Here is a 26,144-nt window from a genome sequence, read left to right on the forward strand (position 1 = left end):
ACTTAGAGCCATATAGCCACAGAAAATTAATTTTAATTTCTATTCAATTGTTTTGTGAAGTCTGAGGAATGATAGAGTGATCAATAAAAGACTTGCCAACTGCAATACGTTACGTTGGGATTGAAATATAGCTGGGTCAAGTGGAATAGAAAACAAGTTCAAGATTAAAATAGTGATGTAGCCCTGGCCGGTTTGGCTCAGCGGTTAGAGCGTCGGCCTGCGGTCCTGAGAGACCCGGGTTCGGTTCCTGCTAAGGGCGCGTACCTCGGTTGCAGTTTGTCCCCGGCCCTGGTCGGTTGTGCGGGTGGCAGCCACTCGATGTGTTCCTTTCACATCGATGTTTCTCTCTCTCTCTCTGTTCCTCTCTCCCCCTCCCACTCTACCTGAACAAAAAATGGAAAAATGTCCTCGGGTGAGGATAAATTAAAAAAAAAAAAAAAATAGTGATGTAAAATTTCTGACTGTTAGACAAATATTTGTTCACATATTTCTTTTTGTTTCTTTTTTCTTTCTTTTTTTTTAATGTTTGTTCTTATTTATTTGTTGCTCTCAGAAAATCTCATTTGTGACCGGACGCAGAGGTAGCAGCTCCCAGAGAGGACGGCCTGGCTCTGCGCGATCCGTTCCTGGCGTTTTTCTTTGACGCCCTTTGTTCCCTCAGCCAAAGGCTAAGCATGTTCTGCAGCCTGTTCTTTATTTTCCTTAGTTGTTTCTTCAGAGCAGTGCACCGACACCGTGTTGCAGGACATGTGGAGAACAAGACGCTGGGTCTCGGTGCTTTGATCTTAGCTGCTTGCCTTCTTTGTTCGGGGCTTTCCCACAACATATTGGTGGGCATCACCTTCTTTAGAGAGACTGAAACGCTTGTGAATTCTTCTAGCTCTTTGGGGCCCCAGGAAACGAGGCACAGTAGTATCAGGGAGACCAGGAATTGCTTTCTCCCCCTTTTCTATAATGACCGAGTTGAGAACACGGGGATTGGCACCCACAATGCAGCCCTGTGCAGATGTGTGCTTCCTCTCTCCTGTCCTCAGGGATGCCCCTTATTCGGTAGCAGGTGGACATGGCCATGGGTCAAGACGCCCTGCTTCGTGGGGAAACCTTGTTTGTCGTCCCCACCACAGATTCGAACTACATAGCCCTTCCCTTCTTCACTTACAGTGTCAGCAGCAACTGCCATGGCCACACACTTCTACTAAAACGTACAGTTTTCCCTGGCTGGTTAGAGCATTGGTTCACAGACCAATGAGTTGTGGGTTCAATTCCAGTCAAGGGCACGAACCTCCATTGCAGTTGGTCCCCGGCCCTGGTCGGATCGTGCAGGAGGCAGCCAGTCATTGTGTCCCTCTCATGTTGATGTTTCTCTCAATCTCTCTCCCTCTCTCCCGCTCCCTCCCTCCCACTCTATCTGAAGATACAGAAAAAATATCCTCGGATGAGGATTAAAAAACAAAAACAGAAAAATATCCAAGGTTTGTGTTCATCGTCCACTTCGATGTGTTTCTGGCAGCCAGTGGCCAGGAGAGAAGTGTTCAGCTTCATCCTGAAGCAACCGACCGCCTCAGCAACGCCACGAAAAAGAGGGGTTCATGTATTTCTTAAAGTGGGCTTTGTTGGGCATCTACTCGGGGTTCTTTAAAATCCACTGGCTACATGAAAAGAATGATGTGAATTTATTTCAAAATGTCAATATTTGCAACATGCCAAAAAATTATATCCTTTGCAGTTACTTAACCCTATCATTAAAAAAACTTAATTACCCTAAAAATATATTGAAACCAAAGCAATATGCAGATTTAATGCAATCCCTGTCAAAATCCTAACAACATTTCTTGCAGAAGTAGAACAACCCATCTTAAAATTCTTATGGAACCTTAAGGGACCTCAGACTTAAGGGACCTCAGATAGCTAGAATAATCTTGAAAAGGAAGAACAAAGTTTGAAGAATCACATTTTCTCATTTCAAAACTTGCTACAAAGCTACAGTAATTAAAACAGTGTGGTTCTACCATGAAGATAGGCATAGAGAGACCGATAGAATAGAGTAGAAAGCCCAGAAATAAACCATTGTGTATGCAGCCAAATGATTTTTAAGGAAGCTAAGACCCTTCAGTGGAAAAGGACTGTCTTTTCAACAGATGTTGTGGAGAAAACTGGGTGTCCACATGCAAAATAATAAAATAAATTTGGACCCTTACAATATAGCATATAGAAAAATTAATTCAAAGTGGATCAAAGTCTTAAATATGATGGCTAAAACTATAAAACTCTTAGAAGAGAACAAAGAGAAAACATGATATTGGATTTGGCGGTGGTTTTTTGGATATGGCACCAAAAGCACAGATAATATAGGTAAATTGTACTTCTTTAAAGTTAAAAATTTGTGCATCAAAGGATACTAGCAAACAGAGTGAAAAGGCAACCCACAGAAAGTAAAAAAATATTTGCAAATCAGATATCTGATTGATCAATTTCTGGAATACATAAACAACTACAATTCCACAACAACAAGAAAACCCAATTCAAAAATCAATAAAGGACTTGAATAGACATTTCTCTAAAAAAGGTATACAATTGGTCAATAAGCACATTAAAAGTTGCTCAAGATTTCTAACCATTAGGAAAACACAAATCAGAACTACAATTAGAAAGATACCAATTCACTCCCACTAAGATGGCTACCTTTTTTTTTTTTCAATTTATCTTCAGATAGAGTGGGAGAGAGGGGGAGAGAGAGAGAAACGTCTGTGAGAGAGAACATGGATTAGCTGCCTCCTGCATGCCCCCCACTGGGGATTTGGCCCACATCCTGGGCATGTGTCCTCACCAGGAACTGAACCGGTGACCTCTTGGTGCATGGGTTGACACTCTACCACTGAGCCACACAGGCCGGACCCATTTAAAAAAAAAAAAAATCAAAATAACTATTGGTGAGAATGTGGAGAAACTGGAATGTTTGTGCTTTCCTGGTGGGAAAGTAAAATGGTACAGCTGTTGTGGAAGACAGTATGGAGGCTTCTCAGGAAGTGAAACATAGAATTACATCTAATCCAGCAATCCCACTTCTGGATGGATACCCAAGAGAACTGAAAGCAAGAACTCGAACAACTATTTAGACACCAGTGTTCACAGTTGCCAAAAGGTAGAAACAACCCAAGTGTTATCAGTGGGTGAATGGATCAGCGAAATATGATATTTACATACAATGAAATATTCAGCCTTAAAAAGAATGAAATTCTGAACATGGATAAACCTTGCAAACATTGTGCTAAGAAATATAAGGCAGACACAAAAGGACAAATATTGTATTGTTGCAGTTATATGAAGTAACTACAATAGATAGATTGGTAGAGATTGAAAGTAGAAGAGTGGGTACCAGGGATGGAGGGAGAGGAGTGAAGAGTTACCGTTTATGGGAACAATTTCAGTAAAGGTTCTGGAGATGGATGGTGGTGATGATTGTGCAACAGTGTGAATGGACTTACTGCCACTGAATTGTACACTTTAATAGTTAAAATGGTATGTGACTATTATGTTATGTATATTTTACCACAATGAAATAAAACTATATTGAGACAGTTTTTAGATGTTTATATATGTAGTATTCCAAATTTCTCTTAGGCAAATATGCATAGCGGTTCACATATTTGAAGAACACCTGTCTAGTGTCCTTCACAGTCTAAACCCAGTCCTCTCCTCTCACTTCATTTTTCTTATTCTAGCCACCTGGAAATTCACATCTGCTACAATTATGTACAAGTTGTTCCAAATACCTTCAATGCCTCTTACCCACCCCTCCACCCCCAACCCAACTGATGAATGGAATCTGATACTTCAGAGTCCAGCCCTAGTGCCTACCACCTTTGGAAAAGCTGCATTGACTCCTATAGACAGAACCCATGTGGCTCTCTCTTACGTTCCCAAAGAACTTTTCCATACCTCTGATCTATCCCAAGCCTGTCCCCAACCAAACTGAATTTTTAAGGGCAGAGATGGTATCTGCTTCACCTTCATGACTGCTACGCACAACACAGAGCATAATTTAAAGCCGAGTCATAATAAATACTTCAATAACTGAATCATAAAATAATACTATTCTTTTTTTTTTTTTTTTTTTTGTATACTCTTCCTCTGAGAGTAGACAGACTTTTCTGCCACTTTCCAGAAAGAAAATAAGGAGAAAGGTCACACCTTGCCCAGGCTAAAGCACGATGTGGCTGATGGGACTGGAGAGACAGCATCAAAATTCTCCTGCCTCCTTACGACCCTGGTCTGTGGAACCAGGCTTTAAATCTTACTGTCAATATGTTAAGAGCATTACTTTATTAGTTATAAAACACATGTTCTCAAATATTTGCCATAGGTCCTGTCCATAAATGAAGTGATCTTATACATATTTCTGCTACCCTTCCCATAATACACCCCCTGCCACTGTCCCAACACCAGGAGGTTGGAAATAACTGTGTCATTAATGAACGATAGCAGATCCTAACCAATGACCTCCAGATGAAAGGCTCATTATTCCATTACTGGTCTCCAGAGCTATTTGGTCCCCCAACACTGTAACACAAGATTTGGGCTGAAGAGTCTAAGCCTTGAACTATAAAAAATGTAAGTAGTCCTTGACACAATTTGGAGCGATTACATTCTATTGTGCCAAGAATTCCTTATTAAAAATCAATTTAATTGTGCATACACCATCTGGTCAGTATTATGGTCTTTTATGTGAGGGAAACACGATTTTGTATTTACCTGATGTGCTACAGTGTGAGCATGTACTTTTGCAGAAGCAGAGGCATTTTGAAACACTGAAAAATTAGTAATTAAGGGAAACTTTAAAAGTGTTTACCAGACTTCCCTTTACAAACTTTTGTGATTTTGAGCTATAAGATTCAAGTTCTTGCATCATTTGGGATTTTAATGGAAAAGAACATGCTAAAGTAAGAAATGTCTATGTGCACGTCATATGCTTCATTTATTTGCATTTTCAGTTTTTGTTTTCTACTTTTGAGAATCTAACCCCTTTCAACATAATTTAGATCGTCACCGTAGTATTGATTTGTTTTTGTTTTTAATTCAACGAATTTTAGTCAGAGAGTGGGAGGAGAGAAGTTTACTTTTTGATTGTCTACCAGGTTGGTTTCAACCACATTAGCAAAAAAAAAAAAAAAAAAAAAAAAAACCAAAAACCCTGTATTTTAGCTCAAAATCTTATAGGCAAATGTTTCAAACTAAAGTGATTGCATTTTGTTATGCAACATGGGGAAGAGTTTTTCAGCTTGTGTTTCACAGCAGTTTGTACACTAATTTTAAAAGGATACTTTTGCTTCCTTACATGGTATTAGAAACTTAAACGTTAGATCACTTTCTTAATAAGATTTTTACCTGTTTACGTGCTTACCGTGATGAAGTATTTTGTTGATGATACGATATTAAAATAGCAGCAGCATTGTAAGTTAGTAGCCATAAATACTGATTCTGTTCCAGACTGCCTTCAAGTCGATGATTTAAAAAAAAAACAAACAAAAAAAAAAAAACTTATGTCATATACTGTTAATAACTATAATTTATTAAACACCTCGTTGGTATTGGTCATAATATCTTTAATCTTCTCTGTGCCCTAATTTCCTCATTTGTGAAATGGAGAAAATGCCTACTTGTCTGGACTGCTATGAGGTTCAAGAGAGATAATCCATTTAGAGGGCTGTGAGATTCTTGGCACACAGTATGCAGGTTAGCTTGTATTATCAAAAACGGCAAAAATGACAATTCTGCAGAGTGTGATTTTCTTTGTTTACTCACTTAAAAATGAAGTTTGGAGGGATTAAGGAAGATCCCCATGCTTGAGTAGCAGCTAAGTGCTCGAACTAGGATGGAACTTATTTGACCAATTCCATGATCTATCCTATGCTCACATGTATGTGATCTTTCCTCTTCAATGTTAAATATCCATACCATTCTGCAGGTACTCATTTATGTGACACCTACTACGTACCAAGCACTGCACTAGATGCTGGGCATGTAATAGTGAGTGAAATCAATACAATCTCTGGCTGCATGCATCTTAAAATGGCTCAACACATTTTATAGGTAATGCAAGAACAATTATAGGATGTCACAAGCTAAGAGAGCATGCTGCAGTGATATAGAATTAGCAAGTTCTTTTTTTGTTTTTTGGGTTTTTTTGTTTTTGTTTTTAATCCTCACCCGAGAGGACATTTTTCCATCTTTTGTTCAGACAGAGTGGGAGGGAGAGAGAGGAAGAGAGAGAGAGAAACATCGACATGAAAGGGACACATCGAGTGGCTCCCACCCGCACGACCCAACCAGGGCCGGGGACAAACTGCCACCTAGGTACGCGCCCCTAGTGGGAACCGAACCCGGGTCTCTCTAGACCGCAGGCTGATGCTCTAACCGCTGAGCCAAACCGGCCAGGGCAGCAAGGTATTTTTTTATCTACATAATTTTTTCAAGTAATGCTTATTTGTTGTAACAATAAGAGATATATAAAGAAAAGGTAATTTTCTCTCATCTGCCTCCATTTCTGCTCAGGTGATCAATAGGAATAGTTTAGCTAGCCAACTGCACCTTCATACTTGTATAAAGATATGTAGACATTTTTGTTGTGGTTTTATAAAAAATGGATCCCATGCACTTTATTCTGTATCTTTTGTGTTTTGCTTGTTTGCAATGAAAAGTGCCTAGAAGTTGTATGAGTATGTGGTGTTTGCTGCTTACACTATACCTGTCCAACTGACTCAATAGAGACTTTTTTTGGCTTAAACCATTTTTTAAAATTTTATTTAATTTATTGGTTAATAAAATTATAAAGGTTTTAGGTGTATAAGTCTGTAATACATCATCTGTAAATATATTGTGTGTTCACTGCCACAAATCGAGTCTCTTTCCATCATCATTTATTCTCCCCTTTACCCTCTTCTACCTCTTGCCCCCCTTCCTTCCCCTCTTTCTACCCTAATTACCATGCTGTGGTCTGTGTCTATGAGTTGTTGGAGTTTTGGGTTTTTGTTTGGTTGGTTGTTTTTTTTTGCTTAATACCATCATCTTTTCACCTAGCCCCGAAAGCCCCCTCACCTCTGATGCTGTCAGTCTATTCTCTATCTATGTTTATATTTTGTTTGTTAGTTTAATTTGTTAATCAGATTCCACATATGAATGCAATCATATGGTATTTGTCTTTCTTTGACTGGCTTATTTCACTTTTGCATCTCTCTGATGATTAGTGATGTTGAGCATCTTTTCATATGTCTATTGGACATCTGTATGTTCTCTTTGGAGAAGTGTCTATTGATGTCCTTTGCCCATTTCTTAATTGCTTTGTTTGTATTTTTGGTGTTGAGTTTTATAAGTTCTTTATAAATTTTGGATATGAACCCCTTATCAGATGTATCAATAGTGACTATGTTCTCCCAGACAGTGGGTTGTCTTTTCATTTTGTTGATGGCTTTCTTTGTTGTGAAAAAATTTTTTATCTTAATTTAGTCCCACTTGTTTATTTTTTTTTCTTTTGTTTCCCTTGCCTGAGGTGATATAGCAGAAAAAATATTGCTGTGAGAAATGTCTGAGATTTTACTGCATGTGTTCTTATAGGATTTTTACGGTTTTGAGTCTAACATTTAAGTCTTTAATCCATTTTGAGTTTATTCTTGTGTGTGGTGTAAGGAGGTGGTCTAGTTTTTTGTTTGTTTGTTTGTTTTGGTACGTATTTCTAGCTGCTAGGGCCTAGCGGGAACTGAACCTGGACTCTCTGGTCCACAGGCCGACACTCCAACCACTGAGCCAAACTGGCCAGGGCAAAGGTTGTCTAATTTTATGTTTTTGCATGTATTTGTCCAGTTTTCCCAACACCATTGATTGATAGACTATCTTTAGCCCATTGTATATCTTTGCCTCTTTGTCAAATATTAATTGATATAAAGACATTGGTTTATTTCTTGGCTCTGAATATGGTTCCATTGATCTATATGTCTGAATTTATGCCAGTACCATGCTGTTTTGATTACTGTGGCCTTGTAGTATAGTTTGATGTCAAGTAGCATGTTGAATCTTTTGTGGTTTTATATAAATTTTAGGAATATAAATTTTTGTTATAGTTCTGTGAAATGCACCATTTGGTATCTTGATGGGAATTACATTGAATCTATAGATTGCTTTCAGTAGTATGGACATTTTAATGATGTTAATTATTTCTGTCCATGAATAGTTATTTTTATCTTCTTCAATTTCTTCAGTGTCCTATAATTTTTTGAGTACAGGTCTTTTATATCCTTGGTTAAATTTATTCCTAGGTGTTTTTTTGGTTTTTTGTTTTTATCCTCACCTGAGGACACTGCTCCATTTTTTGTTCAGATAGAGCAGGATGGAGAGAGAAGAAGAGAGAAAGAGAAACATCGACATGAAAGGGACACGTCAACTGGCTGCCACCCACACGACCCCAACTGGGGCCAGGGACAAATGCAACTGAGGTACGTACCCTCAGCGGTAACCAAACCGGGGTCTTTCTAGACTGCAAGCCAACGCTCCAACTGTTGAGCCAAACTGGCAAGGGCTATTCCTAGATGGTTTTTTTTTTTATCCTCACCAGAGGACATTTTTCCATTTTTTGTTCAGATATAGTGGGAGGGAGACAGAGGAAGAGAGAGAGAGAGAAACATCGACGTGAAAGGGACACATCGAGTGGCTGCCACCCACACGACCCCAACCAGGGCTGGGGACAAACTGCTACCGAGGTACGTGCCCTTAGCGGGAACTGAACCCGGGTCTCTCTGGACCGCAGGCCGGCACTCTAACCGCTGAGCAAACCTGGCCAGGGCCCTAGATGTTTTTTTAAAGAAATTGTGACTGGTATTGTTTTCTTAATTTGCTTTTCTGATAGTTCATTATTGGTATATAAAAATGCAACTGATTTCTGGATATTTATTTTGTATCCTTACTGAATTCATTTATCAGTTCTAGTTTTGTGGTGGAATCTTTAGGATTCTACATATGCAGTATCATGTCATTTGCAAATAATGACAGTTTTACTTCTTCCTTTCCAATTTGAATGCCTTTTATTTCTTTTTCTTGCCTGATTGCTGTGGCTAGGACTTCCAGTACTATATTGAATAAGAGTGGCAAAAGTGGACATCCCTGTCTTGTTCCTGATCTTAAGGAAAATTCTTGTAGTTTTTGCCCATTGAGTGTGATGTTGTCTGTGGGTTTGTCATAGATGGCCTTTATCATGTCTCCACAGATTTTAGAAATGAAGCCCTGCCCACTCCGTTTAATTCTGGCCACTCCATCCCATAATTTATTGGGGAAAAGATACTTAAGGGGGAAGTTTTTAGGGTATTTTGCTACTACTTTGATTAGTAGTAGTAGTATTAATTCTGATAACCCCTGTTCCATAATAGCATCTCTGATTTTTCCCCCCTTGATTTCCTACCTACCTGCATATTGACTTAGCCTTTTCTTTTATCAGTCTAATACTATTTTTTGGCATACATTTCTTCATTTACATACATGCAGGTTTAACATTGTAAAAAATCAGTGCTTAGCCCTGGCCAGTTTGGCTCAGCGGTTAGAGCGTCGGCCTGCGGTCCAGGGAGACCCAGGTTTGTTCCCGCTAAGGTTGCAGTTTGTCCCGGCCCTGGCTGGTCGTGCGGGTGGCGGCCACTCAATGTGTCCCTTTCACATTGATGTTTGTTTCTCTCTCTCTCTCTTCCTCTCTCTCCCTCCCACTCTATCTGAACAAAAAATAGAAAAATGTCCTCAGGTGAGGATAAAAAACAAAATCAGTGCTTAATATTTCATAGACTTGCTACATTCACCCCCAATAAAGAACTTAAGGTTTTTTCCCTATGCTTTTTATTTTGTTTGTTTTGTTTTCCACTATTAACAATACTGTAAAACGAGGTGAATTTTTATATAAAGATACTTTTATGTCCTGGCCAGTTTGTCTCAGTGGTAGAGCATTGGTTGGCCTGTGGACAGGGGCACATACCTCAGTTGCAGTTTGTCCCCAGCCCTGGTCGGGGCTGTGCAGGAGGTAGCCAGTCGATGTGTCTCTCTCACATAGGTGTTTCTCTCTCTCTCTCTCTCTCTATCTTTCACTCTCTCCTACTTTATCTGAAGATAAATGGAAAAATATCCTCGGGTGAGGATTAAAAAAAAAAAATTTAAGGGTACTTTTATTGATGAGCAATGAATTTCTAAAAATAGAATTTCTCGATGAAGTAGATGCTCATTTTTTTAATCTAACACATTCGGCCAGATCAAATTCCAAAAGTATCATAATACTTTGCTTTTTAAACAGATATGGTTAATCCCAGTTAATCAGCTTGGACCTGATGTGAAAAGCAGTGGATTGTGATGTTATTGCCTGCTAAAGAACCCATATGGCTAATTCATTTAATTACCCTCTGTAGGGTACTTTTCCACTTCAGTCCTCCACCATGGGTCTTGGAATAATAGAGTAAATGGAGGAACAGGTCGTCCCATTCCCGGATGAAGAAACCATCGAAGTACGTCAGCTGTTAGCCGAGAACCCGAGCAGCAGCAGGCACAGCCCGCTGAGGCCGTGCAGTGGCGCTGGGACCTCCAGACAGGAGTCTGTGCCGTTAGCCAAGACGGTTACTACATTCTTGGCAGTGAGGCAGCAGTTAAAGCAAAGAAGGATTTTTTTCCAAGAAGGAAAAGCTATTTAATAAGTTTGGGTCAGTTTGCTCATAACAGCACTGCGTTTGAGGACCAAAAACCCCAGGAGCTTGGCAAGCCGTCAGCGCTTGGCAGGTCTTCCCACCAACTCACCAAGTCTGAGGCCGTCCAGGCAGAACCTGGCTCTCAGCTTCGACTGTGCTTGTTTAATAGCATTCCTAGTTAACAAGAAAGTAAAGGCAGAGGAACCTTTCTCCCCATGAATCCAGAGGAGTAAAATGTAGTGGCTCCAAGCATACTGTGGGCCAAGTAACTGCACATCAGAAGGGGACAGGCCGTCTTTTGCATTGAAGGTTGTGTTTGGTGTAGCTTGGAAATTGTGGTACCCCCAAAAATGACATTAATATTTAGGAATTGGGCAGTGTTTTCTTTTTTTTGTATACGAATTAACATTTGTGTATAACTCACCAGTGTGAAAGTCTGATTTTATAGTGTGTCAGGGAGCCATTGTGTACCTGTCTCAGGAATACATAAAATAAAAACTAAGTGTGTTTATATAAATATTTAAAAATACAGTGTGTTCTCATACTTTTTCCATTTCACCTATGGAAATCTTGCCAAAACGAAATCAAGTTTGAGTGTTTAGTTTACGATGTAAGAGAAAACCAGTTCGTGGATTTTGAAATTAGGGAGCGGGTTTTTTGTTTGTTTGTTTTGTTTATTTTGGTTTTAATTTTTATTTTTGCTACATAAATATTTCCAATGAAATAATCCGGTCTGGTCATCTAATGATGGCTTCTTTGAGTGAAGATTGAAATTGAACTGGAAATGCTGAGGATGAGTTATCATGCATATGAGTGTACTGTCTATTCTGTGTAATCATGACTGTTCAATGTATACCTTCATATTTTTCATTTTAATAATATATCTGTGAGATTCTTATATTATAGTGTTTATAGATTTATAATACTCTTTATAATGTCTGCATAGTGTTTTGTTGTTATAGACGAACCGGAATTCATTTAACCCGCTGTCACGGTAAATACAAGTTCTAATTTTTAATTTTTCAGATAATGCTATGGTAAACAGCCTTGTATTTTCATGTTGACTACCATGTGATTATAACTATGAGATATAATTTAGGGTATGTCCCTAAAAATGGAATCTCTGAATCAAAGGAAAAGTACATTAAACCTATTTGTAGACAGTGGCTGAGTATGCAAGTAGCTATTTGCCCAGATTACCAAACTTTTAAATCTTTGTCCATCTATCAGGTAAGAAATGCTGTGTGTGTGTGTGTGTGCACGCGTGCGCGTGCACATGTTATGTGTGCTTCAGGAAAAGTGAGACTTTTATATTTATAAGGTTTTCTTTCTCTGCATATGTTCTCTGCCTGTTTTCCTAATAGCTTGTCAGCAGTTTTCTTTCTCATTTGTATGAACTCTTTATATAGGAAATTAGGCCTTTGTCTTCATAGAAGTTACAGATGTTTGTACTATTTATTAATTTCCTTTCAACTTTATTTTTATTATCTATATAGCAATGAACTGTTTCAAGTTAATTCCTCTTTGGTTCGATTTCTGAGTTTCATGTCAACAGAGAGTCAGTTTCACATATAAAACCTTTTTTTTAATGTGTCCTCCTAATGCTTTGAGTTTTGTTTTTTATGTTTAAGTATTCAAGCCATCTGTGGTTAATTTGAGTATATGAAGTGAGACCACAGCATTATATACATGTCTGTAATACCATGATAACCTATTATATAATAAAGGGCATTTCAAACAAGTGAGGTAAAGATGGCTTATTAACCAAATGCTGTTGATGTAATTGCCACATATCTGGGTACAGCATATAAAGGCGGATCCATGCTTGGCGCTGGCAGGGGCCACTGTAGTTTAGTGAAGGAGAAGCAGTGTTGTGAGAATGGTAGCTAATGACACCATCACCTGTAGTTAAGTCAGAGTTATGGATTTATCTTATTTAGTGTTTCTTTTCCCTGTTTGTTTGACATGTTCCTCTGGTACCTAGCATACATTTTGGATTTTATTTTTTATCCATTGAGCATTTAAAATTTTCTGTATTATTAATATAACGGACATATTTGGTATACTTCATTCATCACATTTTATATAATGTTTTCAGCTTTTACTCTTTCCTTGGTTTCTGTATTTTGCTAAAATTCTTATCATGCTTTATTTCTCTAAGGAGTTGTAAACACTCACTATTGGCTTCTGGTATTGTGTACTGTTAGAGAGACAGATGAAGCCAACTTGATTTTGCAGGTTCATTGCTCTTTTGCCTGAATATATTAAAGATTTTGTCCTGGCCGGGTTGCTCAGTTGGTTGGAGCATCGTCCCCATATACCAAAAGGTTGCACGTTCAATTCCCAATCAGGACACATACTTAGGGTTTGGGTTCTATCCCCAGTTGGGTCCCATACAAGAGGCAACTGATTAATGTTTCTTTCTCACATCAGTCCCCCCCCCCCCCTTCTCTCTCTAAAAATCAATAAAAACATATTCTCGGGTGAGGATTTAGAAAAAAGACTTGATCTTATGGAATTTTAAAACTCATGAATTTTTTTTATCAGTGTATGTATAGGTGTTGATCTTTGTGTATTTGTTATTTTGTTTCCTGGGGAAAAGGATGCCTTCTTCATCGGCTGATTAAGGTTTTAGAATATTTCAGAAATGTTTTCTTCTATTATATCTTTCAACTTTTTTTTAAAGATACACCTTTTTGGAATTTCCTTAAATCATCTTTGAAAGGTTATCAGTTTCTCTTAAAAGCAGTGTCAGTTTCTGCCCTTTGGTTAGCATTTGTTTTCACACGCCTGTTCTGCCCTGACTGTGCGTCCCTGGGTGTGGATTCAGCAATGTCCGTTCTGGTTTTTTTTCCTTCATGTACTTTGAATCTTATTTGTTTCCTTCTTTGATGTCTGACATATCTAATTTTATCTCGTTTTAATTAAAAGCCACGCTTTTTGTTAGTTCTCTAAGGATTACCAAGAGCATTCAAAATTTTCTTCTGCCCAGTGATCTTTCTGCAGAGATTGTGTCATACATTTTCTGTCACATCCCTGTATTTTTTTCTTTATTATTTTTTTGACAATGTCTAGGGAAGAGGGCTTCAGATTTGTCTCAGGACACTCTCTCATCTTTTATTCTTTCTGTGTCTCTTCCACACTAGTCACCCGTCACCTTGCAATAGTAAGCATCTCCCTCATCACCATTTCTCCTTGGGTGAGTCAGACAGTGAATTTCTGTATATGTTATGGGTGTTTTGTTACATGAGTTTGCATTTCTCTCTTTTCAGTTTGCCTCAATCAGTGTCTACCAGGCCGATTACCACTCATGCTCCCCGCTGTACCCTGCCATTGCCCCCACCTGCTGCTTGGGTTTGCCTGCTGTGTTCAGTCAGCCCGGAAACCACGGGCATGACTTGCCCCTACCCCTACAGTTCACCCGCTAAGAGCGGGCTCAGCTCTCTCTCGGGTTGCTTCATGTGTTCCTTGGAAACGTGTTTACTTTGAAGGTTTCATCTGTTATGGGCATCCTCCCTTGACTTGATCCAATCTTGTCATACTCGTTTCTATTCTGTGTCATTTGTAGTTTTAGTTAAGGCTCTTGTAGTGTCATTAGAAGGGCTGGGCTGGGGGAGCAGGGTGGAGGGCATGAATGAGGAAAGGGGGAGACAATACAGATACATTTTTAAAAAAAAATTAGTTATTTCTTTTCTATTTTCAATTATTTTTGCTATCTTCAATTGATAATAGGGAAGAGAGGGCAGTAGAAATATCATTGCTCCACTCTCAACAAAAGACAATAAAGTAACTGGCTTAAGCAGTCACATAATGTTTACTAAAAACGTATGAACATTTGCCCAGTTGTTTAAATAAGAGGCTATCGATGTACAGCACAATCTTGGCAAATTAGCTTAAAACCCTTGAAACGATTTACAAATAGGTTTGAATCAGGTGTGGATCCAGGCTCTCGCTGCACCAAAGGTTGGATTGAAGGGTTGTTTGCCGAGGCCTGGGGGGGGGGCGGGGGGAGGGTGGGATTGGAGCTGTCGTTTCAGGAAGGGCTAATATTAGAATAGGTGTTGTAAAAATATTTTGAGTGCAGAACACAGCACCGACTTCTGATTCTTAGTTTTCCACTAGTATTTCTTCCCTGAGAATAGCCAGGCCTCGTGGGGACCTCTTGGGAGATAGTTGAAACTAAAAGTAAATAGGAGTGTAGGCGGAGTTGTAAGGGCAGCTCATTTCCCTTAGATTTAGGAGGGATCCCTCCTAGGGTTTTGAGGAGGAAAGGAGATGATGAAAGCCGAGCCTAAGAAAACGTCATCTGCAATTGAATCGAGGTATTCACCGGATCCCCCTGAGCAGTCCCTGTCTGTACCAAGTATCGCGCTATGTACAGCTGCACAGGACGGGGAGCCACTCCTGTCTCAAGAAACGTCATCTAGTGGAATTAAGAAACTGATTTTGAAAAATCTGATTTGGTAAAATTTCAGTAGCAAAGTTGATCTCGACCCAGATAATTGTGGGGCAGCAGCTCTGTGTTGCCAGCGTTCCAATGAGGAACAGATTCCGTCTGTTAGCTTTACACCCCCGAGATCTGTGATGCTGCGATTAGCATGTGATGCCTGAAAGTCTACCCCCAATCCCCGGAATCCTGTTGTAGCATATCGGTGTCCTACATTTTCAATCGCAGCATTTTGTATTTCGTGCTGCTGTGTTCACTCCCTTCTAGGCCAGGTTCTGCTCCTCAACCTGCTGGCCTGCCATTCTTCCCCACTCTCCACACCTCCACGTCTTCTCTGATTGCACCCGGGCCATCATCCCTTCTCCGAATTACACCCTGGCCATCATCTCTTCTCTGAATTACACCCCGGCCATCATCCCTTCTCCGAATTACACCCTGGCCATCATCTCTTCTCTGAATTACACCCCGACCATCATCCCTTCTCCAAAGGACACCCCGGCCATCATCCCTTCTCCGAATTACACCCCGGCCATCATCCCTTCTCCGAATTACACCCTGGCCATCATCTCTTCTCTGAATTACACCCCGACCATCATCCCTTCTCCAAAGAACACCCCGGCCATCATCTCTTCTCTGAATTACACCCCGGCCATCATCCCTTCTCCGAATTACACCCTGGCCATCATCTCTTCTCTGAATTACACCCCGACCATCATCCCTTCTCCAAAGGACACCCCGGCCATCATCTCTTCTCTGAATTACACCCCGACCATCATCTCTTCTCCAAAGGACACCCCGGCCATCATCCCTTCTCTGAATTACACCCCGACCATCATCCCTTCTCCAAAGGACACCCCGACCATCATCCCTTCTCCAAAGGACACCCCGACCATCATCCCTTCTCTGAATTACACCCCGACCATCATCCCTTCTCCAAAGGACACCCCGACCATCATCCCTTCTCCAAAGGACACCCCGACCATCATCCCTTCTCCAAAGGACACCCGGCCATCATCCCTTCTCCAAAGGACACCCCGGCCATCATCCCTTCTCCAAAGGACACCCCGGCCATCATCCCTTCTCTGAAATCATTCTGTTCCCTCACCATGCGTGTCCCTGGCACAATGTCTGTGGTCATTTTGATGCCATTCTTGCCTAATCAATTAGAATTACAGACAACTTGAAGACATGAATAATCATCCACATTTTATTTATTTGTACAAGCGATGTTGCTCCCGAAGATGATTTAAGCAGGCTTCTTTCGTCCGTGATGTCTTCGCTTTGGCTGTGGAGGTGGACCCGATCCCGGACGGTCAGCATTTTCTGAGCTGAGGGCACGTGTGACTAGCAGAGGAGTTCTTGTTGTTTCTTATTTAATTTTTATCTGTTTGAAAGTCCTACAGAGATAAATTATATTTATCAAATCAACTCTCTGGGGGAAAAGAATGTGAAGTTGAGATTCTTCAGTCAATGAAAAAGTGTTGACACAAAACATACTAGTTATACATTAAACATAAATTGCTTTTCTATTCATACATGCATATCACCACTTAAAATCATCGTATGCCTCAAATATAAATCTTTCTGAAAATGCTGGTATTTGTTGTATCGGGAATTTATATTTGACGAACAACTGCTACGATCCTGCGGCTTTTTATCCCTGAGCAGCTGTGTCCAGCTGGTGGTCCACATTCCCGCTACTTCTTCAGTGAATGGAAACATTTAGGTCAATATTGATATAAAACTTCATGAACTTTCTTCTCTTTCAGCTCTGGTTCGCCTTTGTAAATGGATTTTCTGGGCAGATTTTATTTGAACGTTGGTGCATCGGCTTGTACAATGTGGTAAGCATTCTCCATCTCTGTCTGATAGCGCGCACAACTTCAGTGACATTCCTTCACTGTTTATGTCTGGGGAGTGTATCTAAGTCCGTCATCTGTATACAGAGCAGGCAGCACAAATACATCTTTAGGGCCTTTGTTGCTGCGACACATCCTGAAGAAGCCCAAACTCTCCACACATGGTTTCAATCATAGCAGATCATTCCTGAATAACCCCATGAAATTATTAACCCATATATCTTGATAATAGATCCTTGTTACCTCCTCACTAAATGCCTGCGCAACATTTTCATGTGTTTAGCTTGAGAAAAGTTTCTCAACCACATCGCAACTCATTCCACTTCATAATTTCATTTCTTAATTCCTGAACACAGACACACAGACGGACGGTATGCGACCTAACGCGCTTTTTGTCCTTTTTGAAAGGATCTGTCCTTGTGGAAGAATGTTTTCTTTCACAGTTAGTGTGAAAATAATGAATTCTGACTTCTAGCTCCTGTGGTGAATGGCAATAAGTTTCTTTGGTGCTTTTTAATAATTTTAAATTCTTTTTATATTACTTGACTGTAATGAATGCAAACACTGGAAATAAATATAAACTATGCGTTAAAATGACTAAGTGACCACTTAGCTCTATGTTGTGCTGGCAGAGAGCTGAGGGGCATGTGCCAAGTACTGCAGACATCCCGGGGTGGCATGCTCTGGGGTGCCCTTTCACACTCACGTTGGACCCTGACTCTGACGTGCTCTGCTTTGTGGGAGCTTATACTCAGAGTAGTCATCATAGACAGGTGTAGACAGAAGTTACCAGACACACAATAATATGTATTGTGTTGTTATGAATATTCACAGCCTGACTATACATGTGTGGCTGGATATTCAAGTCATCCACACACTCAACCCTTCTTTTCTCTTTCTTCTGAGTAGCCACTAGACTAGGTGCTGAGTATAAAGTACTGCACGCAGCAGGCTCCCCCTGTCCCGTGCAGTTTACAGGTTAAGGGAGTAAGATGTGTAGCCTCAGATGGCGCCGAGGCTGAGCTCGGATCCTGAGTGTAAACCACAGTAGTCAGTAACTGTGTTACTCACTTCAAAGTAAACCAACACATTTGTTGCTAATACTTAACCTGAAAAGACAAAGGTGACAGGTGGTGAGAGCAGGGCCGAATTGATGTTCATTTATCACCTGCACCAGAAAAGCTTCCCCAGCCACCTACCACGTGGATGGGGACTTGAGGACCTCCCCTTGGACCGATTGTCAACTTTGCAGGACTTAACACGATATGAGCAGGTTAAAATCATGCGATCCTTTAGGGAGAAATATGCTGACTGATGCATAATGATTTAGTGCTGGAAAGGGCCAAACCCATGCCAACATATGTATTTAGAGACAGGAGGTTGAGACCTAGGAGACTGTGATTTAGAGCTAAAAGCAGAACTGGAATACATGTCACTTGATTGATTGCATGACAGATGGATTTTAGCCCTATTTTCACGCTCCGGGTATGAAATCTGGGTTCTTTTTTTTTAGTTCCATACAGCCCTGGGCAATTCAAATTAATTCAACAGACTTTAGTTGTGTGCCTACTCTTCATAGATGCTAATAGGCTGTGGGATGCTGTTGGCCAAAATATGGTCCACAGGCCATGTGCATAAGAATAACCAGGATTTGTTTAAAGATGCAGATTCCTGATCTCCAACCAACTTAACAGACTTTCTCAAAGATACTGCATTTTCTAGTGATGGTTATGCACATTAAAGCCTCCCAATGACCTCTGATCACTAGGACTGGGACTATTTTGTATCTGCTTTGTTTCCCCAGACTATAGAGAAGAGAATGTTGCAGCAGGGAAGTGAATTTCAAGGCTAAATGGCCCTAAGGTGCTATGGTGTCCACAGAACAATCGTTGGAGTAGGTTGCCAGGGAGTGGTGTCAGAGAGGGAGAGGGATGTCCAGGATCTGTGAAGTGGGGTCAGAAGGGAAGGTCATTGACCTCCAGACTCAGTCATGCTGGGAGGACCAAAGCTTTTGAGAACACGGAGGTTTGCCCACAGGCACACATGCACACACCCCTGTGAACACATTTATTTCTGAAGCAGTTGAATGTAAGTGAAGACGTTATGCCCCTTACTGCTTTACAGTTTACTGCATGGCTGCTAAGATCATTCTCTTACATAACCACAGTGTAATGACCAAAATCTGAAAATTTAACATGGATACAGTATTATTATCTAATCCACATTAGTCTGTATTTCAGTTTTACTATTATTGGAACAATAATATACTATTTGGCAATTTTTTTTTTCAACTCCAGAATCACTCCACAAAAACCGAGTGCAAGACGGTTTGTGACATCCACGGCATTTGCTAGTGACTCCTCTTCTGCACTGGGTTCTTCCTTCCATTTCCTTCAAGCAGTATTTCTCCTGCTTTTTATCCTTCTGTACTTATTCTTTGATTCCCAAAGCCAGTGAAAGTAGCACATCACTGCTTCTCAGTTTAACTCTCATAGCAGATGAAATAGCATAAAACAGACTTAAACACTTACATCTCTCCAAATAATGAATGAGTGCTGTCTCATTAGATTCTCATTATTATTCTAGCATCTCCTATTTCTACAGCATTGTATTTTATGGGTAGAATGGGAGTAAAGAGGCCACCATTGACAAAAATTACAATGATCAGATGGCTTTCAGCTAAATTTTATCAATTTTTTAGTGAAGAGATAACTTTGTTTTTAAACTATTTCAGAAAATTTATACTATTTAATTTTATCAAACCAGTATAACTTAAAGAATATAGTTAGCCAGCCTCATTTAAAAACATAAATATGGAAATTCTAAATAAAATCAGCAAGTAGAGTTCAAGAATGTTTCAAAAGAATAAAATATGTGACCAAGTAAAATTGAAATACATTTTATAGGAGGTTCAAAATAAAATGAATTCTAAATATCACTGTATCAACAACATGAAAAAAACGTGACCCTGTCCAGCAGATGCTGTCCAAGTGTCTGAGGCAATTCAGCTACCGTTCTCAAAATAAGAACCCTAAGCAACACAGGAAAGAAAGAAGCCAAACAATATAATGCAGATTGTTTATAAAACACCAGTAGCATGTTGCCGTAAGGGGTAAAATTCTAAAACTATTTCATTTTAAATAAGAAATTAGTCAGGGATGCTTGCCATCACTATATAATTCAACATTGTTTTGGAATTTTTAGTAACTGCCAAGAAAATTAAATAACTATTGAAAATATTAGAAAAAAAAGATGAACTATTTCTGTACTTATACAAATAGTAGACAAAAAATAGCCATGTAAATATGTTCATATATGATTATATATCTAGAAAACACAAAGAAACCAGTAATGAATTTATCAGAGAATTTGATAGGGTGACCAGATTCATAACAAATATATAAAAATCAATAGCTTTTTTTCTACTCTAGCAATCAATAGCTATTTTTTTTTACTCCAGCACTGAGCACTTAGAAATGCAAAGGAAAGCCTGGCCAGTGTGGCTCAGTGGATTGACCATAGTCCCATGGACTGAGAGGTCCCGGTTCGATTCCTGGTCAGGACACATGACCAGGTAGCAGGCTCCATCCCAGGTGGTGGGTGTGCAGGCAACCAGTTGATGTAGCTCTCCCACATTGATGTTTCTATCTCTCTCTCCTTCCCTCTCTCTCTCTCCTTAAGAAATCAATAAAAACATATTTTAAAAAAGAAATGCAAAGGAAGTAATAATTCTTTCAAAATAGCAATTAAAATTATACATTGCATAGAATAATATTTAGAGTATCTATATGAAAAAAATGTATTGAAGTATATGAAATGAGATTTGAACAAATGGAAACACATACTGTGTTCTTGTATGGGAAGACTTAGTATTATAAAAGAATCGACTCTTCTAAAATTAGTATATAAATTTTTATGTGATTCCAAATAGAATCCCAATAGGTGATTATTTTAGGGAGAAAGAGAGAGAGTTGCATAAAATGATATTAAAGTATAAATGGAATTGTCCAAAAGGGCAATCATAAGGGTAGACTTATCTTTGTTAAGCAAAGATATAAAAGCCACCATATGGAAATCTATGTGATATTAACATAGAACTAGACAAATAAGCCAGAGAATCTAGAACAACATCCCAGTTCTAGATCCTAGGTCTATAATAGGTAAGAATTTAATAAATGTCAATGGTGGTATTTCAGTTTAGTAGGAAAGTTTGAATTCAGTTGTATTCTCACAACTGGTTCTTTATTTGGAAAAATAAAATAAAATTGGACTTCAATCTTAAACCACATAGTAAATACATTCCAGATATATTCACACTTAAATGTGAAAAATAAAACTGTGAGAATCCTGAAGAAAGTCCTGAAAACTTCCATAACCACAATTGAACACTCAGGCTATTCTTGACCATATAAAAATGAAAAACTTTTATATGGCAAAAGAAACCATAAAGAAAGCCAGTAAGCAAAGAGTGCATTTGGATGAAACTTTATTACATAAAGACAGAGTCGATATCTGTTATATGGAAAGAACTCAGAAACGGTGATAAAACATGAATGGAAAAATGTACGAGGGGCTCGACTAGACATGTCACAAAATTCCAAATCCAACTGTTCAAGAAATATATGGAAACATGTTCAAAATCACTGGTAGTTGGGGAAATGGAAATGTTTTTGTTAATCCTCACCTGAGGATATTTTTTCCATCGATTTTCAGAGAGAGTTGAGTGGAGAGAGAAACATCAATGAGAGAGAGACACATCGACTGGTTGCCTCCCGCACATGCCTGACCAGGGCCAGGGATCGAACCTGCAACCCAGGCACATGCCCTCTATTGGGAATCGAACCCCCAACCCTTTAATGCGCAGGCCAACACTCTACCCGCTGAGGCACAATGGCCAGGGCAAAATGTAAATTATTTTAAAGAAAGAGTTAATGTCTAACTTCTTCAGACCAGAGAGTATTAAGTTTAACTTAACGCCCATTGCTGATAGGAAATCAGGAAAGATGACCATTGTCCTTTGGGAGGAAAACTAAGTGACTGGAACCTCTTTAGAAAGCAACCAAGCAAAATTTTGTAAAATTAAAAGTCCTCGTAGCTTTTTACCAAGCGACCCTACTTCTGGGGATCCATTCCATACAAATCGAAGACCAAATATAAACGGTATAATATGTTCTAGATGTTTATTACATAATGCTTGTGAGAACAAAGCCCTGGAAACAAAAATGAATGCACGGTTGAAAAGTCATGGTACATGCATGCTGTGACTTATTATGTGAGCAGGAATACCCTTCTCAGTGTCAGACCCAGGAGACTGGGGGGCTTCCCATGACGTATTGTTCAGTGAGAAAAAATGTGTGTCATGTCTTCTTTCTGTAAAGCAAATATTGACCCCTCCACAGTATATAGGTGTGTGAGGTATGCTGCAAGCAGAGGGCCTCCCGGGTCAGTAGCCTAGTGGTGAAGGGTCAGGAGGATTTGAAGTGAGTAGAAGGAGAGAGTCAAGGGAAAGGGGAAAAGGAAAAGTAAGATGGTAGTACTAACAGTATCTGCACATGCACACAGCCAGGGCGAGCTAGTGTGCTAAGCTGTGCAGAGCTTCTGAGACGTTTGTTCCCAGCACTTCCAATCATTGAACAGAAAACCTCTGCTATTGTGAGGGATGAGGGCACACTCTCCATTTTTCTGTCCTTGAAATCTGTTGAGTGCTGGAACCCCGGGGCTGCTTTGCTTTCTGCTCCCGGGGGAGGGAGGGAGCCTGCGGTGCTGTTGTGTTCCGCCACCACGCTGCCCATGGCTTTCTGACTGCGGGAAGCTTACTTCCCAGGCTCCCTGTAACTGGTGTGCCTTCAGAGTTCTCTTGGGGACACGCATCCAGGTCCCGTATCCAGGTCCTGTGGGCTTGACAGCTTGCTGGATGTGTGGGTCTGGATTGGCTTGAGGCTGTCGCTAAGTGGTGAGTGACTCAGCAGGTCTCTGACCCATGTGCCCAGAACTACAGAGAATGACCCACAGGGCTACCGTACCTCCCGGACTGAAATGACATGTTTATTCCAAACCTCTTCTTCAGCATCTGGCTTTCTCTTTCCGAAACACAAACACACTCATGTCACCCCCTTCTCGAGCACTGCAGGTAAATGTAAAATCTTAGAAAGAACCACCTGACCAAAAACTCATTGTCACAGGAGGGGGTTCTGTCACCTTCCCAGCCTTGTCTTGTACTGAGTCCTCAGCCAGCCACCACCCTGGATGTCTCAGCTGTCCCCCCAAATGTGCCATGTGCCAAGCACCAAAGCTTGGTGAGAGGTGTGGTTTTGTGGGAATGCTTCCTCTGCTCCCCTCTCACCCACACCCCTGATCATGCTGCCAAACCCTGCAGGTACAATGCCTCACAGTTCAGATGCTCTTTGGTCCAAGAAGTCTTTCTTGACCCCCCTGCCCCTTCCCCACTCTTCCCCATGAGTACTTTGCAGTGCACTGTGCTTTGTATGTTTATTTATTTGCCTGTTGCCAGCTGCCCCGTCTCCACCTCTGCAGTAGACGGAGTTCCTGAAGGCAGGGCCCTGCTTCTTTTCCTTCTGCTTTTATATCTCTATTTCTGGGGCTTATCACAGTTTCTGGCCCATAATTCATGCCCAATAAATGTCTGCCAAATGAATAAATGAAGTACATCATGCTTCCTGAAATCTGAGCGTACAGTCAGGATGGGAAGTTGTAAAATCGTGCCTCGGCCCACACTCCCAGAAAACACGACAGCAACACTTCACAGCGCCGAGGGGCGCGTGGTTCCAAATCGCCGCTCGTTTCACAGAGGAAGGTAGCTGCTCATTTAGCCAGATCTCTTGGCTCTTCAAATGTTTGGGATGTTGTTTTGAGTGTTCCATGTATTCATTTTATGCTGATTAAGTAACAGTTGGGAAAGGTCCTCCGTTTATTTTCTTTGTTTGGAGGGTGTCTGGGGAGCAGTGACTCACGGATGCTCAGGTTTGGGCTTGGCTGGGAGTGACGCCGTCATTCCCTGGGACCGAAGCACTTGCACCCCGTGAGTCGGAAAGGCCTCTGCTAATGGCTCATTGTTCTCCACGCAGATTTTCACCGCGCTGCCGCCCTTCACCCTGGGCATCTTCGAGAGGTCTTGCACCCAGGAGAGCATGCTCAGGTTTCCACAGCTGTACAAAATCACCCAGAATGCGGAAGGCTTCAACACAAAGGTAAACAGAACGTCCTCGCAGCATCACCACCAGAAAGGGGGCAAGCACTGCATGTTGTCCTCCCGCTCTAGTTCTCTGCCTGCGAGCGAGCTGACGCTTTAGAGAGAACAGCGGAGGGAGGTAAGACAGGCCCTCTCCCAGGGTAGCAAACCCAGTGAACCTGAGATGCCAGGTCAGAAAGGAAGGGGCCATGCTACACGTGGTGCTTCTTTCGGTGCTTCTCTGTCGACTCCTTTCTTTTTCCCCACGTGGGTCTCGGCGTCGGTGTGGCCCCAGTTCCTTTAGGGTCAGCCCTCAGACGCGCCCCTCCCCCTTCCATGAAGTCCTGCGCGGAGGCGGCTGGAGCCCGCCTCACAGAGCCCCCTTGCCACCATTGCTTGTTTTATCGGTTACAAAGAAATGTGACTTTAGCTAGCGAATAAAATTGGCCAGATGTGAACAGAGAAATTAAGTCAGTCATAGGTATTTTTCTTCAGTCTGGAGAATCAGAAAAGAAAAGGCATCTGGGCCAAAAGGTGCCGGCGACCTTGTCAAGAGTCAAGCAGGCGCTGGGTGAGGTGTCACCGAGAACCTGCAGTCGAGGCTGGGGGCGCTCACCCGCCTGCCAGGCCCGGCCGAGCCGGCAGAGCAGCAGGGAGGTGCGGGCTTGGCGGAAAGGCAGAGAGGCGGACGCCCCGCATCGCCTGCTCCTGGCAGGAGGGCCGGGGAAGTCCAGACGGAGGTCCGCCGCCAGGTCAGCTGCAGTCCTGGATGCTGGCTGGGAATGTGATTTGCTCAGGTGGCCACTGGGGTCTTAGGAAGGAGGTTGTACCAAGTCCTCAGGAAGAGAACGATGTCCGAGGACGTCATTTTAAGCCAGGTGTTCCTGATAACCTTCCTTCAGAGCTGCCTTGTTTCGGGGCATGTCTGAGATGGACAAGAAGAAAAGGGATTCGGTCGGTGCGGGTGTGTCCCAGACACGGGAGACGGGGACGGCCAGCTGTATCAGCCCTGTGCACTGTGCTCTGTGAGTGGGGCATAGCTGCCGGTGGCCTGTTTGTTCTGCATTATTCACATAAAGCAACTGTTTTGTCCAGAGTTTGAATGCAAAGTCTGCGTAAGGTGCCAACAAAGTAGGGAATGGACCCATTCGAGGTAGTAGAGCCGAGAATGACCCGAGACATTTGCAGGCACCTGGAAGACCTGGGGAGCTGGAGGGGAGTACAGAGATCAAGGGGAAAGTAAACACGTAAAATGGGAAAGTCTCTTCATCTTACGATTTTTCATTATGTTCCGTTGCCCCACCACTACCTAGGACCAATCTTTATGACAGGTCCCAGATCAATCCGTAGATTTTGAAATAAATTCAATCTGGCTTTTAGTAGTTCTACCATCTCAGTGGTTAAAAAGATGCTTGCAGTGCAGTTATGAAGCTGTCATTTAGAAGAAACTACACTTTGCATTCTTTTGTTTGACCTTTCAAGTGTTAGGATAAAGAGAATTTTTAAATGTGCATGATATTAAGCAAAATTCTAAAAATTAAACAGTTGAATGGGAAGGATGTTGTTTACATTTTAAGTGTTTTTACTGCTTTCAGAAAGAACACAGTTGCAGTCCTTTATTAACAGTTGTGACCAAATAACCTTTCTCTTGGTGATTTTGGTGTCTTTGGTTATAAAATTTTGGTGTCTTTTTTTTTTTTAGGGTTCTAAAGAAAACAGGTCATAATTCATTTTTTAGATGTGGATGGATTGTATATTGGTCTAAGTACATGTGTATATACATTCAGGTCTTTGTACTAAATAATAGTATCTGGAGATCATCCAGTCATTTGTGTGTAAAAAATGAGGAAATGGTTTTGTTTTGTTTTGTTTAACTTCAAGAATAATATGCTACTTCTGGAGCTGCAGCACATTGCCAGTGGCCTTCAGAAGGAGGCGCTTGTTGATGA

At 41.0% G+C, this 26,144-nt stretch overlaps 1 protein-coding gene across 1 annotated transcript in view; it reads left to right on the top strand.

Moving 5' to 3' along the window:
• LOC118623815 (phospholipid-transporting ATPase IB-like) overlaps positions 1 to 26,144 on the top strand; it is a 230,623-nt gene that overhangs the window by 54,899 nt on the left and 149,580 nt on the right. The window contains exons 4-5 of the mRNA XM_036251559.1: positions 16,917 to 16,991; positions 24,092 to 24,214. Of these exons, the coding sequence (XP_036107452.1) occupies positions 16,917 to 16,991; positions 24,092 to 24,214 (198 nt within the window). The remainder of the gene's footprint in view (positions 1 to 16,916; positions 16,992 to 24,091; positions 24,215 to 26,144) is intronic.

The sequence above is a fragment of the Molossus molossus genome, unplaced genomic scaffold, assembly GCF_014108415.1.
Source record: "Molossus molossus isolate mMolMol1 unplaced genomic scaffold, mMolMol1.p scaffold_m16_p_10, whole genome shotgun sequence".
Taxonomy (NCBI): domain Eukaryota; kingdom Metazoa; phylum Chordata; class Mammalia; order Chiroptera; family Molossidae; genus Molossus; species Molossus molossus.